At 40.7% G+C, this 14,395-nt stretch overlaps 2 protein-coding genes and 1 pseudogene across 2 annotated transcripts; 2 read left to right on the top strand and 1 right to left on the bottom strand.

Annotated features, from left to right (window-relative positions):
- The first annotated feature begins 3,484 nt into the window (after window positions 1-3,484).
- Window positions 3,485-5,721, top strand: LOC127759873 (L-type lectin-domain containing receptor kinase SIT2-like; annotated as a pseudogene).
- Window positions 5,722-6,465: 744 nt separating this feature from the next.
- LOC127782688 (uncharacterized) lies at window positions 6,466-9,448 on the top strand. The gene is made up of 5 exons (XM_052309959.1): window positions 6,466-6,747; window positions 6,822-6,959; window positions 7,410-7,665; window positions 8,469-8,546; window positions 9,085-9,448. The coding sequence occupies exons 1-5, from the start codon at window positions 6,673-6,675 to the stop codon at window positions 9,222-9,224; spliced, it is 687 nt and encodes a 228-aa protein (XP_052165919.1). The 5' UTR covers window positions 6,466-6,672; the 3' UTR covers window positions 9,225-9,448.
- A 178-nt stretch (window positions 9,449-9,626) lies between these two features.
- On the bottom strand, window positions 9,627-13,815 carry LOC127782678 (glutamate--tRNA ligase, cytoplasmic-like). The gene is made up of 7 exons (XM_052309947.1): window positions 13,686-13,815; window positions 12,867-13,038; window positions 12,412-12,508; window positions 12,163-12,316; window positions 11,001-12,076; window positions 10,443-10,907; window positions 9,627-10,008 (listed from the first exon to the last, which is right to left on the bottom strand). Exons 2-7 carry the CDS (start codon window positions 13,001-13,003, stop codon window positions 9,790-9,792), a joined length of 2,148 nt encoding a protein of 715 aa, XP_052165907.1. The 5' UTR covers window positions 13,004-13,038; window positions 13,686-13,815; the 3' UTR covers window positions 9,627-9,789.
- Between the last annotated feature and the right edge of the window lie 580 nt (window positions 13,816-14,395).

Genomic DNA, 14,395 nt, shown 5'->3' on the forward strand with positions numbered 1-14,395 from the left:
TGTATAATTTCATAGGTTTGATTCTTGCGAGGGACTACCTATTGATCTTTTGACAGATTTGGAGTTTTAAATGGATTTCTGAATGAAATAACAAAAAAAAAGAACATGTAAAAGAAAATCATAAATCTAAAGACGAAAGCAGTTGCAAAGAACTAATTTTAGTCCATTGTAATCAAGTGTAAGTGCTATGTAATTGAGTGTGAGTGCACTGTAACCGAGTGTAAGTACTATGTAACCAAGTATATCTATAAGAGCAGGTACAATAGCAGGCTATAAGCTAGCTGCAAACATATTTTAAGGATATAAATGAGGAGAGAGAAGAGCAGCGGGCTACAGATTTGTAGCCAGCTGTAACACGGACTCCAAGACACAATGAGTGTATGACAAGTGAGACCAGGTATTAATAGTGTAGTATGTAACTATTGTATGAATGAGCTATTAGATTGTCTATAGATGAATTAGAGCTATTAGTTGGCTATACTATTAAACTTGCTCTAAGTTAGATATGCAGGAACACAAATCTTGATGCAAGATCCTAGGAACGAAATACCGAAAGATAGGAGCCCAAAAATTCATGGCAAGTGAAATAGTAAAACTGTTCTTGCATGCAGATGGTAAAACGCACGGATTAGGGAGTAGTAGACTATATAGGCTGCATTAAAATGAACAAAAAAAAGTTTATGTGGTAGGGGATGGATTTTCTAAAGAATATGTTGTCACAGACTTTTCATTGGATAGTCCAACTAGTGTAATATATTTTATCCTTTCTATTAATTTAGCATATCAACACGAAGTTTCGACGACTCATTTAACTGGATTTTACATTTTCCCCCTCTCGATTTGAACATGTCCCGAATGTTTGACGAGTTATATGTAACACATCCCGGGGAGAAGAACAATGGCACAACACAGGAAATCTGTAGCAGTACTACTTTCCTTCAAATTCGCCATAAATTAGTATTTCCGGGAAATCATCGGCGTTTGAATTTGGGTGGTGGAACGAGCGAGCGAACATGTGGGCCGTGGGCTCTACCATCAAGGCCCATCACCAAGGGCGGAAGCCCAGCCCACTTAGCTAAACCCCAACACGCCACTTTGCTTCCTTCTCCCCCATTCCCCTTCTTCCACCGGCCGTGATCTCGCCGCCGGTGCCGCCCCGCCACCACAGTTTGTTTGGCGCCTGAGTTCTAAGTTCTAACGTAGCTGGGTTTGGGAGATGATGCAGGAGGACTGGGAGGTTAGCGCCTCTGTCATAAGCTTCCTTGCCACTCTACTACGTACCTATACTTTCTTATGATCCATTAAGTCTAAAGCTCAGCATGCAATCATGTCACATTATCACCCACTAGTAATAATTACGTATTTAACCTCATACAAGCATACAACATCATTTACAATTTATTTAGCTCTACAAATCAACATGCAAGCATATCCAATTATCACCAATAACATCATTTACACAATATTTTAACAAATATATATTGAGAATTTCTTAGTAATATGTCAACAAATATATTGAGAATATATTGCTTAGTAATTCCCGCAGTAAAGCATGGGGAATCACCTAGTACTAGAGTATATTCTAGCCTCTTTCCTACTTCGTATCATCGGGTCGGTGTGATAAATTGCGTGAAAATTATTTTGGACCCAAAAACTATTTCAGAACCTGATACAAAATTATTTAGGCCAATATTCTTTTTTTGCAGTTTTACTTTTTTTTTTTGAATTTGGTAAAACTACCATGGTGGCTCACGCAATTGCACAGCTAACATCATTATTTTTTTTCTCATTTAATAGCTTAAATATTTTTACATTTTATATTTACATACATTAAAATGGTAACATGGATTTAAATTATGTACTAACTTGACCAAACTAACCCATGTGTGACATTCATATTGTATTTTATATACATGATAATTATTAATTATTTTTTAATTTACATTTTTTATTTTTAAATTGAAATTACATGTGGACCCTAGACTCCTCCTTCAATATGTATTATTTTTAAATTTCAAATTTTCATTATTTATAATTTTTATTCATATATGGACTCTAAACTCCTCTTCCAATATCATTTTTCTTAATTCTGAATTTTTATTGTTTGTAAATTGTATTTATATATGGACTCTAAATCTTCTTTCAATATTTCTTATATTTTTTATAGTTTCAAATTTCCATTATTTGCAAATTGTATTCCTATATGGACTCTAGATCTTTTTTCAATATTCTTTTTTTAATTCTGAATTTTAGTTATTTACAAATTATATTCCTATATAGACTCTAACTTTTTTTTATAATATTTCTTATCTTTTTTTTACTTTGAATTTCAGTTATTTATCAAATGTATACGTATATGGACTCTTAGGCTGTGTTCACTTATCTTGTTTTCCACGCACAAGCTTTTCAAACTTCTAAATGGTGCATGTTTTATAAAAGTTTTCTATAGAAAAAGTTGCTTTAAAAAATCATATTTATTATTTTTTTAATCTTATTTTATTTAATACTTAATTAATTATGTGCTAATGCTTGCTTTGTTGTGCATGCCAGAGAGGAGGGGTTAACACTATCTAAGTCCTTCTCCCAATCTTCATTTTTCTTAATTTCAAATTTTAATTATTTTTAAATTATATTTCTATATGGACTATAAACTTATCTTTCAATATTCCCTTTTTTATTTCCGATTTTCATTTTTTCCCTAAACTATATTCTATATGGACTATGGACTCCTCTTTCAACATTCATTTTCTCAAAATTTGGAATTCTAGTTATTTTTAAATTGTACTTTTGCATGGACTCTCACCTCTACTTTTATTTCTCTTATTTTTTTAATTTCAAATTTTAATTAGCTCTAAATTGTAAACCTTTATGGACTCTCTCCTATTCCGATATTCCTTATTTTTTTAATTTCGAATTTCAGCAATTTTAAAATTGGATTTCTATATGGACTCTATTTTTTCTCTTTCTCTGATTAATGTGAAAAATTTTTGGCCATGAGAGCGAACGTGATGGCTCCTTTTTCTATTACTTTAATAAGTTAATAGATAGATTTGACCAAATTTTGTTCAAGATTCAAATTGTTTTGGAATGGAAGATATTTTGGGTCTCTCCCACGTCAACGGTCAGCCTGTCACCATCGCATGATTAAGCTGTCAACAAAATGGTCGATCTGATGTTGCACGGCGGGCAGGTCCGCAGGTGAGCGAGGTCATTGAGTTACCGATCATCGCCGGCGACAGTACGCAGATAACAGTGCGCAGATAGATTCCTGGTTTGGACGTGACAAGAGAAAAACGCTTGTTATAATGGAGAGTTGGAGACCAAGACACTCGTGTGAGTGTGTCATTCGCTGGTAAATTCCCCTTCCTGCAAGGCATACCAAACAATGAAGGCTGCCAACTATGAATAGCACATAGCAGAGCGCGTGCAATTGGGAATTGGGAATTGGGATACCAAGATTCCAAGACCACCCACTTGAGCCAAAATGTCCGTCATGCTTGTTCGTCTTCTCCATCTCGTCCTAAGCCTCAACCTGTCTCCATGGTTGCTGCTGCCGACGGCGCCGACCAGTTCACCTACCTCGGCTTTATCGGCTCTAACCTCACTGTCAACGGCTGTCCCACCATCACACCAGATGGGCTCCTCCGGCTAACCGACGACAGTCTTGTGCAGAAAGGCCATGCTTTCCACCCAGCTCCATTGTGCCTCCGCAATTCGACCGGTGGCACCATCAGGTCCTTCTCTGTTACCTTCGTGTTCGGCATCATCTCTCTGTTCCTCGACCTCAGCTCCCAAGGCATGGCCTTCCTCATCGCCCCAACCAACAACAACTTGTTCGCGGCTCTACCGGCCAAGTTCTTGGGCCTCACCAATGACCAGAACAACGGCAACGCAAGCAACCACCTCTTCGTCGTCGAGCTTGCCACCATCGTGAACATCGAGTCTGGGGACCCGGACAGGAACCATGTAGGCATCGACATCAACGGCCTGAAATCTGTTCAATCCTACGCCGCTGGCTACTACGACGACAAGAGCGGTAACTTCCAAAGCTTGAGTCTGAGTAGCCGTCAGGCAATGCGAGTGAGGATAGACTACCATGCCGAGAAGAAGCAGATAGACGTGACCCTAGCTCCCTTAACAATGGCCAGGCCTGTAAAGCCACTCCTCTCGACCACCTGCGACCTCTCAATGGTACTCACGGATATAGTGTACCTAGGATTCTCGTCAGCAACTAGCACGATATATTCACAGCACTATGTCCTTGGCTGGAGCTTTGCCGTAGACAAGCCAGCTCCTGCCATTAACATCGACAACCTTCCCAAGTTAAAGATAGCCTATGCTGGCCCAAAGCCGCTAAGGAAGGTCTTGTATATTGTTCTACCGGTAGTTACCACAATGGTCGTTCTTGTGATTGGTGGGATCATCATCATGCTTGTGAGGAGACTAAGATATGCTGAACTACGGGAAGATTGGGAGGTTGAGTTTGGCCCACACCGATTCTCATATAAGGATTTATGCCTTGCCACTGATGGATTTGCAGACAAACATCTACTTGGTGTAGGGGGATTTGGGAAGGTGTATAAAGGAGTGCTTCCTACGTTAAAATTGGAGGTTGCCGTGAAGAAAGTGTCCCATAAATCAAGACAAGGGATGAAGGAGTTTGTTGCTGAGATAGTTAGTATTGGCCGTCTCCGACATCGTAATATAGTACAATTACTCGGTTATTGCCGACGAAAGGGTGAGCTTCTTTTGGTTTATGATTACATACCAAATGGTAGTCTTGATAAATTTCTACATAAGAACAAAGAGAGTAAGCATGCATTAAGTTGGACTCAGAGGTTTCGAATCATCAAAGGTATTGCATCTGGTTTACAATATCTACATGAGAAGTGGGAGAAAGTGGTTGTGCATAGAGACATCAAGGCAAGCAACATACTCCTCGACAAGGCCATGAATGGACAGATAGGAGACTTCGGTCTAGCTAGGCTTTATGACCATGGCATGGACTTGGAAACCACGCATGTGGCTGGCACTATTGGTTACCTAGCACCAGAGCTCATTCGCACAGGTAAAGCATCCCCTCTCACCGATGTGTTCGCCTTTGGCATATTCCTATTGGAGATCACCTGTGGGCAGAAACCCATCATGAACAACCACGCATGCGGCAGCCAGATCCCACTTGTTCACTGGGTGCTGGAGAACTGGCGCGACGGGACGCTCATGGAGACGATGGATGCGAGGCTCCAGGGCGAGTATGACGCCGGCGAGGCGGCTCTGGTGCTGAAGCTGGGCCTCCTGTGTTCCCACCCATTCCCTTCTGCGAGGCCCCGCATGGCGCAGGTTATGTGCTGCCTCGACGGCGTGGCTCCGCTCCTTGATCTGACGCCGGCAAACTTGAGCTTGGCGATGACGTGGGACAGTGCATTCGACGCGTCCGTGGCACCTGATCCCGTGACGAGCTTTGGCACGATCTCCACCTTCTCAGGAGGAAGATAGTTTCTACCCTACTTATTACTCCTACTATTCTGGCCAGATTATATTTATAGTTCAAAGAGAGTAGCTATGTTTTGGAACGAATGGAGTATAGCGGTCTATGGAACTACCTATATTTATGCCATCATGTTTTTGATAAAAAAATAAGCAGCATGTATTTACATTATAAGTTCCTAAATTACATATGTAATTTTAGTGTATTTATAATGTAAGTCTTAAAATTATATATGTAAGTCCCAAAATTGCATACTCCTTCCGTTTTTGGTTATAAGACGTTTTAACTTTGGTCAAAGTCAAACTAATCTAAGTTTGACTAATTTTATATAAAAAAGTATTAGTATTTTTAACGCAAGATAAATATATTATGAAAATTTATTCAATTACAGATTTAATGAAACTATGCCAGTGTTGTAACTTTTTTCTATAGAATTAGTCAAACTTAGAGTAGTTTAATTTTGACCAAAGTCAAAACATCTTATAACCTGAAACGGAGGGAATATGTAAGTAGATATAAATAGAAGAGATGCTAGTGTAAATTTAATGGAAAACTAATGTATAACAGGAGCAGCAGGATCATAATACAGAGAGAATAACTACATACTTAGCAAATCAAACGTTCGTTAAATCAAGCATCGATAGTGCAACATGAATCTACATGATATCCAAGGGTCAGATTAACCGACTGTTATCAAGCTAATTCTGTGTGGCCATAAATAGATATCAAGGGTCAGATTAACCGACTGTGATCAAGCTAATTTTGTGTTGCCATAAATATAGCATGTCCGTAGTTTATTTATGTGATGTGACACTAACCCCGGGGACACGAAATCGAGCTGTTTTGTTTCAATCTTCTTCGAATTCGCCATAAACTTCCCTAGTCTGTTTGCGTTTGGTGGAACGGGAGAACTAATTGGGTGGGCGACCAATCTAGCCCATTAACAATCACAAATTGCGAAAGCCCAGCCCACTAAGCAAAATCCCAACACGGCACACGCGCACCTTGCTTCCTTCTCCCCATTCCTCCCCTCGCCTCGCTTCCACCGGCCGTGATCTCGCCGCCGGCGCCGCGCCGTGCCGCCGCCCCGCCGCCCTTAGGCCTACTAGTCGCGACCCAGGAGTACCCTGTCTTATCCCATCCTAGGAGCGAATCCTCCCCTGCGGCAGCGGTAGCAGATCGCGATGGTCGCCTCGGCGCCTCCTCCGGCCGAGCCGGCGGCGGCGGCGACGAACCGACCGGCTTCGACCGCGCCCACGGTCTGTATCGATCCCTCGTGCGTATTTGTTTGGCGCCCGAGTTCTGACGTGGTTGGGTGTGGGCGATGATGCAGGAGGACGGGGAGGTGGAGGCGGGTGCCACGCCATCGAGAACTTCTGCGTTGGGGACGGCGAACTGGGGCACCGCCACCCTCGTCGGCGTCTTCGCCGGGCTGCTCTACGGCGGGAGCAAGGAGGCCAGCGCCTCCGTCGTAAGTTGCCATACTACTCTCTTCTAGTTCTAGCCACCTGCTTTCCTACTTGGTATCATTGGCTCTGCACGATAAATTGCGTGAAAATGAAAATGATTTGATCAAATGAATGACCACCAGATGGAAGATATGCGGTTGCATCGACTGATAACTATTTTATTGGTCTTTTGGTCACAGCTCACAGGTCATTTAGACCTGAAATTGTAGGGCTAGAGCAGAATTGAGAAATTTCCTTTTTATCGAAACAAGCTACCAATCTATATAACCAAGTGGGTTCTAACCATTAAGGTCTCCTTTAGAACTGGGATTCTAGAATTTTGATTAAGATAATTAACCATGTCCCTATTTTGAGGTGAACATTTATATCCTTTTTCCTGAACACTAAGAACTCCTTACACCAAATAAAATGAAATATCTTCAGTTACAACATTATTGTGCTGTATTTTACAGAGCAAAGACGCTGAAGTGATGTTGAAGATGGGGAGCACCACAGACAAGCGTGAGCAGTATAGATTGATGAGAGATGCAATGGAGAAAAGATTCATCCGGGTTGCCAAAGGATCGCTAGTTGGTGGTGTTCGCCTTGGGATGTTTACCGCAACTTTCTTTGGCATACAGAACCTTCTTATTGAGAAACGTGGGGTGCATGATGTATTTAATATAGCTGGAGCTGGCTCGGCTACTGCAGCTGCATTTGGACTTATATGTATGTATCTCTTCATATCCAGTTTATACTTTTGTTTAGATGGTGGAAATTTTGGTCACCTCAAATAATTTGAAGTGAGCTTATGAAATATGTTTGTGATACTGTGAAGCCTGAATTGCATTCAAATATTCAATTACTGATTGTAATAGAATAAGAATAGCCCCAGTCATGTTTTGAAAGAAAAATGACATATTTTTGAAGAAAACGAGGTTATCATGTACCCGTAATATGTATGTAATTCTGTATAGACAATCTTGTGTCATAAGTACTATTATTTTGGGGAAAGCCGTCTGTTGTAGTCATCTACCAGAGGTTCTGAAGGTTAGTAGGTTATATTACTTGTCTTCCTCTATAAGGTTTGCTTCCTTTATAGGCCTTCTACCGCTGTGAGCTTCTAGGTCCTAGCCATATGATACCTGAAAATCTGATTGGTGGAATAGACTTGCTAAGATATATACCCCTACTTGGATTTTTCTGTCACCATGATGTGCTCGATTTTTTCCCCTCTGTACCTTGAAGGATGTAGATTAATGTAAGAAGCTCTTAAAATAGGTTCCTTGAATATCTAATAAATCCTGTTATCTTTGACTTTGGTTTTCAATCTGTGTGCTCAGAAATTAGTACTACCTGTCAGGGTTAATTGTGATCTCATTGCCACATGATATGATGAGATAAATCATTGTTTTATGATATTGTTTGTATTTTAGTTCTGATTCTGCTGTGCAAATAGTTGGTTAACTTCATTAACTAAGGTAGCCCTCAGCATCCTTAGTTTATCTTAACTGATGATTGTTCATCTTCAGTGCCAGGTTCACCGATGTGGCGTGCAAGGAATGTATTGGTTGGATCAGCTCTTGGTGCTGGAGTCTGCTTTCCCCTTGGTATTACTCTACTTTCTATTCACCAATGAAAAATGGTCATTTTAGTTCACTCGAACATGCACATCACTTGATTGAATATGGTCCTGATAAGCTGAATAACTGATATTTAGTGTGTTCCCTGGTAGTACTAGATTGAATCATGTGAACTCAATCTATGCTTTAACAACTTTGAGAGTACATTTAATTGCAGGACTCTTGGACATAGTTGCATTTCATGTTGGGCAGGATGCATTTCCAAATTGGTAGTTCTTCAGCTTATATAGCCTACTGATGGATTACCTTTCTATAAACTTATGAACAGTCTCAATGAGGTTTGATTGGGATTTGGGACTTGGGAATCATTTGCCAAGCCATTTGCATATAAGAAGTCCATTTACAAGAACCATTTGCATATAAGAGCTATTACTAGCACACTGTCATCAATTGCCAAGCCAACAACTTTATGCTTACACGATGACCGTGCTGTGCTGACACATTCTAGGATGCTGGTAGCTTGATTTTTTGTTCAATGAGTAAGCTTTAAGTTATTCTTTTACAGGTTGGATACAGTTGAAGCTGGCAGAGAAAGCCAATCTTGAGATGGCAAGCTCGAAACCAACAGATTTGGTGGAGGAACAAGGTAATCAAAGCGGTGTCGGTGCCGCTATAGAACGACTTGGGCGCAGCCTAAAGAAGTAAAAATTTGGACCATCGAAGGACCTTTTTTCTCATAATCTGTGTGCGTTCCTGAAGACCGCAGGAGGAACCTGCTTCATGGGTTGCACTACATTTTTTCTTCATTCATGCACCTCACGTTGTAGTGCTGTCAAACTTTTTAGTAGTAACAGCAAGGGCCACATGGAGCCTCTATTGTGGGGAAAAAAGAGCAATTTTGATAAAAGTATCGTATTCGTTGGATCTGATGATGTCTGTGCCATTACAGTTTGTGCTGAATTTGCCCTCGGTAATTCTTCAGTTCATGAATACTATTTTGTACGATGTATTCCTTCTCATATGATAGATCAGCCAATTCTCATATGATAGAGCATAATTTAACCACAGAAATATAATAGATCAGCCAATTCTCATATAGTCAGAATAAAAGGAGCAACCAAATTATTTAAGTTTGAAATTCCAGTCATAACAAGTTTACAACACCAGTTTGGTATCAGATTGCGAAATCAGTATAAAAAAAATTTAAAATATTAAGTTGAGCCACGATCGCTTGTGTTCGCTGTTGTTCCAGAAACCATCTTATAGGTTCCTAGTTCGTTGCGGACTTTTGTCGGCCATCTGGAATAGCGAAAAGGACAATTGGTTTGGAAGACCGGATAAATGGAGCATCACACCTGTAATACCCTTTCCTTTCAAGCTGTATGATTTCTCCTTGTTTGAGATTCCGCATGTTTGCGTCTCCAAGAGCCGAAAACTCTTGGCGAGTGCATGGATTAAGATTGTCAAGGAAATCCTCATCTTCTTCCAGCTGCAAAAATGCCACAGCAATATTTAAAATACTAGTAGATGATGTACTCAATCATGGAATGCAAACATCGATGGATTCATGGAAGCGAAAACTCAGAGGAGACATCATCCAATATGTAAAGAAATCAACAAAGAAACTAAATCTCTTCTAGATCGTGCTCCAAGAACAAGTATATTGACCATTTCCTTCACAAGCCTAGCTTTTCTGATACTGTGATACACTAGTATTGGGTTTCATACACTATCTATTGAAGAAGCCTAAGGCGAACAGCATAGTCAAACTTAACAGGCCAAGTAGGTATTCATACTACAAAATTATAGCAAAAGCAGTAGAGTAGTAAATATTCAGTATAAGAACTCTGTTTCTCATGTGGTGTTGCATCTGTACGATACTAGCCTACTACTTAATAAAGGAACTTCAATTTAACGTGTTACCTTTTTCTTCTTGATTAGGTAGTCAAACTCTACCAACGAGAGAGATACAAGATCTTCAATATCTGGCAGCCACGTTAGCTTTAACTTTGTCATCTTAACTGACCCCTCAAGATGGAGTTCACCAAGTAGTTCAGTTATAATTCCATTCTCTGTCTTGATTTCTTTGATGATAGCATTTCCCCAGTCCATCAGAGTAACTTCCTCACCGATGCTAATAACTGATGCATCAGCACTCTCCAACCAAAATTTGTTTGTGAAGGTTGTAGCCTTCTTTCCAGCACCTTCGTATTTCTTGTGCCTGGGTAAGACTCGGATGAATGGTTCCTCTGGACCATTAGTAAGAGTGAAAAGCACACGCTGGTCTTTCAGAATGGCAGTATGCCTTCCACACACTGGATCAATTATCTTCTTGTTGATTGTCCAGAGTTTATCCCACTCCATAAGATTTAGATTTTTAGAAGCACCCTTGAGAAATAAAAGGACAAAGAACAAATGAATTACGAAGACGCCATTAAATATAGCTATGAAATCACAAACAGTAACTCATTAGAACATTACCTGCTCAAGTATAAATTGTACCAAAGCTTCAACCTTCAAGCCACGACGTACTATGCCTTGTACAGTGGGGAAGCGTGGATCAGTCCAGTCCTCCACCTTTTTGTTTTGTACAAACCAGAGAAGCTTGCGTTTGCTAAGAACCGTGTAAACCATATTCAACCTGCTGAACTCATAGATTTCTACCCTCCTTAACCCCATTTCTTGAAGGATACGATAGTACTGTGCATTCCGATCATGGTATTCACTTGAGCGGAGAGCATGAGTCACTCCTTCCAATGCATCGACAAATGGACAAGCAAAGTCATAAGTTGGATAGACCTTGTATTTTGAGCCAACACGATGATGGGGATCAGTGTTGCAACGATAGTATACAGGATCTCGAAGTGATTTGTTAGGGTCCTGCATGTCAAGTTTACCCCGTACACAACACTGCATACCCCTTTCAGTTCCATTGATCATCTCTTTCCACAATGACAGATTATCCTCGACAATATTATTTCTACATTTAGATTCCACACCATCCATTCTCTCACTCCTCATTTGCTCCTTTGGTGTATCATCAACATAAGCCTTTCCTTGCTTAATCAATTTTTCAGCCATTTCCATTAACTGCGGAAAATAATCTGATGTGTAAGTAACTATATCATATTTTATTCCCAGTGTTTCTACATCCTTCAGGACGTTCTCAACAAATTCATTGCTTTCTTTCGAAGGGTTTGTGTCATCAAATCGAACTATCAGGCGCCCTTTATATCTCTCAGCAAAGTACTTGTTCAAAAGTCCAGCCTTTGCATGACCAATGTGAAGATACCCACTAGGCTCGGGGGCAAAGCGAACGCAGACCTCCCCAACTTTTGCACCTGGGAGATCTACTTCAGGGGTTGAGATATTCTGCTTTGAATCAGGTAATTTCTCTTTCAGGCTTGGTGCAGGAGACTTGCCTATCCCTCTTTTTCCAACATAAGCAGAGACAACTTCATCTAGTGTGTCTGAATAGTCTGCTATGCTGTTGAACCAGCGAACAAGGTTTTGATATTTCTTGGACCTCCTTAGACTTTCCCATCGTTGGCCTGTCCCTAAATAAAGGGGTGCCACTCCAAAGTAAGTAATATAAACATATAGAATGATAAAATATAGATTATAAAAGAAACCAGACAATTACCTGCAAGATTTGACCATACTACAATGTCTGCAATTGACAAGCCATAACTAACCAAAAAGGTTCGTGATGCTAGGTATCCATTTAGAAATGAGCAAGCAGCTTCAAATTCAGAGCCTGAAAGAATGACTGGGGCGTAGTCGAGCCATTGATCAACCTAAACATGCATAACAACAGGAACTATGAATACTCAGACAATCAATAAAATCATTGAGTAGCACCAGCGATAGCAAATAATCAACCAGAACATACATATGCTGCCTGAATAGCATCCTGACCATAGAAGCTGGTAACAGATGCAACACGAGCAATGTAACGAAGAATTGTGTTAACACCGTGGATAAAATCCCTGCACAGAATCATGAAAGGTTCAAATATTCAGTGAGAATTTTAAACTCTAAAAAGGAATTACTGTGAAGGATAAATACTAATGGAAAAGAGGAGCAATAATTTGGTCACAAAAAATATTGTTTTGATGATCCATGAAGACTAGAATGACATAAAGAAAAAAAATAACGCTGAAGGTTGCTTTATCAAACCCTACTATGGAATAGAATATTATGCACCAAACTTGCCATTCCAAGCACGATTCAAGCTGCAGGCATGATGATGGAGCAAATTCTCATAGTATAAGCGTTAAAAGAAAGGGAAAAAAAAGTAGTGGTTCGTCTCAGAGAGAAGCTACAGACCGATCAGTATCCACTTACCCAGAACCAAGGTGAAGCGTGGGTGCTGAACCCGAGGCGAGCTTCGGATCGAGGGTGAGGGAAACACCTGCGACCTTAGCAGCACAGAGGATGGCAAGTGGTGGACCATCCTGGGGGAATGCTAGTTTCAGCTCCATTCAGCTCCTTGCAAGTCCTCTCAAAGAGAGGGAACCTACAAATTAAAATGTTGTAAGCTGTACAATTTACATCAGCTAAATAAACCAGTATGCACTTACTCATCGAGTCCTTATACGAGCAATTTTAGCAAAGATATAAAATTCCAGCCTTCTAACTCAAAAATCAAAATAAATAAACAGCCTTTCAAAATTACGTCATTTTCAACAAACTGAACATCTGATAAGAATGCAGTCAGCTGGGGGTTATGACAGCAACCTCAAAAGATTGGGGTTATGATAGCAACCTCAAAAGATTACCACATGAGCAGTAGAATTTACATGTTCCCTAAAACCAAAAATAAAATTCCAGGATACTACCCAAACAAGTCGATTACTCAAAACTTGATTTGAAGCATCAGACGGTGAGCAAAACGAACTGGCCAACAAATGTCACTGCCCCCAAAAGCCTCGATGGAATTGGAAGGAAGCTACTACTAACTAGCAGCACGTAATCCCCGAGGGCCGCAGCACCTCATCGCATCGCATCGGGTCCGGGTCCCCTATACCCCGCGCCGCCGGCCAAAATCGCGCGAAGGCCGAAACCTCGCTTAACTAGGGGGGGCGCCCCGCAGCTTGTAAGTCGGTTGTTCCCACGGTAAAGAAGGGTCAAGGGCTCAAGGCTGAGATCAACAAAGCGACTCACCGTGGATGCCGGCGCGGCGGGCGAGGGCGACGGGGCGGGCGCGCCGCCGGCGAGGGGGAGGCAGGCAGGCGGGTCTCTCGGCCTCTCGGGGGAGGGGGAGGGAAGAGCAGAGCGCGGCTTCTAGCGAAGGAAGAGAAGGGAAGGCCCAACCAAGGGAGGGGTTTATATAAACTTGGCCGCTGCCGTGCGAATCGCAAAAGATAGTCTAATTCTGCGAGCCAGTGGTAGATCAAATGGTTTCCAACATTTTCCGTTCCAAGGGAACCTGGCATCTCCTGTTTTCCCCGCTTTTTTTCCGTCATCAATTTCCTTTTTCTCCGATTATATTCTTTCCGAACCATATATGTATACTGAAAACCTAAAAATACTATAAAAACTACTATTAGATTAAAAAAATGAACTTATCCTGAGCAAAATTTTATTACTTAGTAAAAGTTTCTCTCACTGAAATGAACAATATTAGATGTCCTTTTTTTTATTATCAAATGTTAGTTTTTCAGGTTTTCACTATATTTATGATTTACACTGCATATTTGCATTTTTTTTATAAAAAAAACATTAGTAAAGCAGACGCGCATACACCAACATACACTCACACCTATTTCAGACGAGCACATTTCCCTAATTACGTAAAGACACGCACTTTCTCAAAAGAAAATAAACATAAAGTACAGAAACGCACAAACACAACTGAAATAGAATTAAATTAA

This window comes from Oryza glaberrima, chromosome 1 (genome assembly GCF_000147395.1).
Source record: "Oryza glaberrima chromosome 1, OglaRS2, whole genome shotgun sequence".
NCBI classification, from domain to species: Eukaryota; Viridiplantae; Streptophyta; class Magnoliopsida; order Poales; family Poaceae; genus Oryza; species Oryza glaberrima.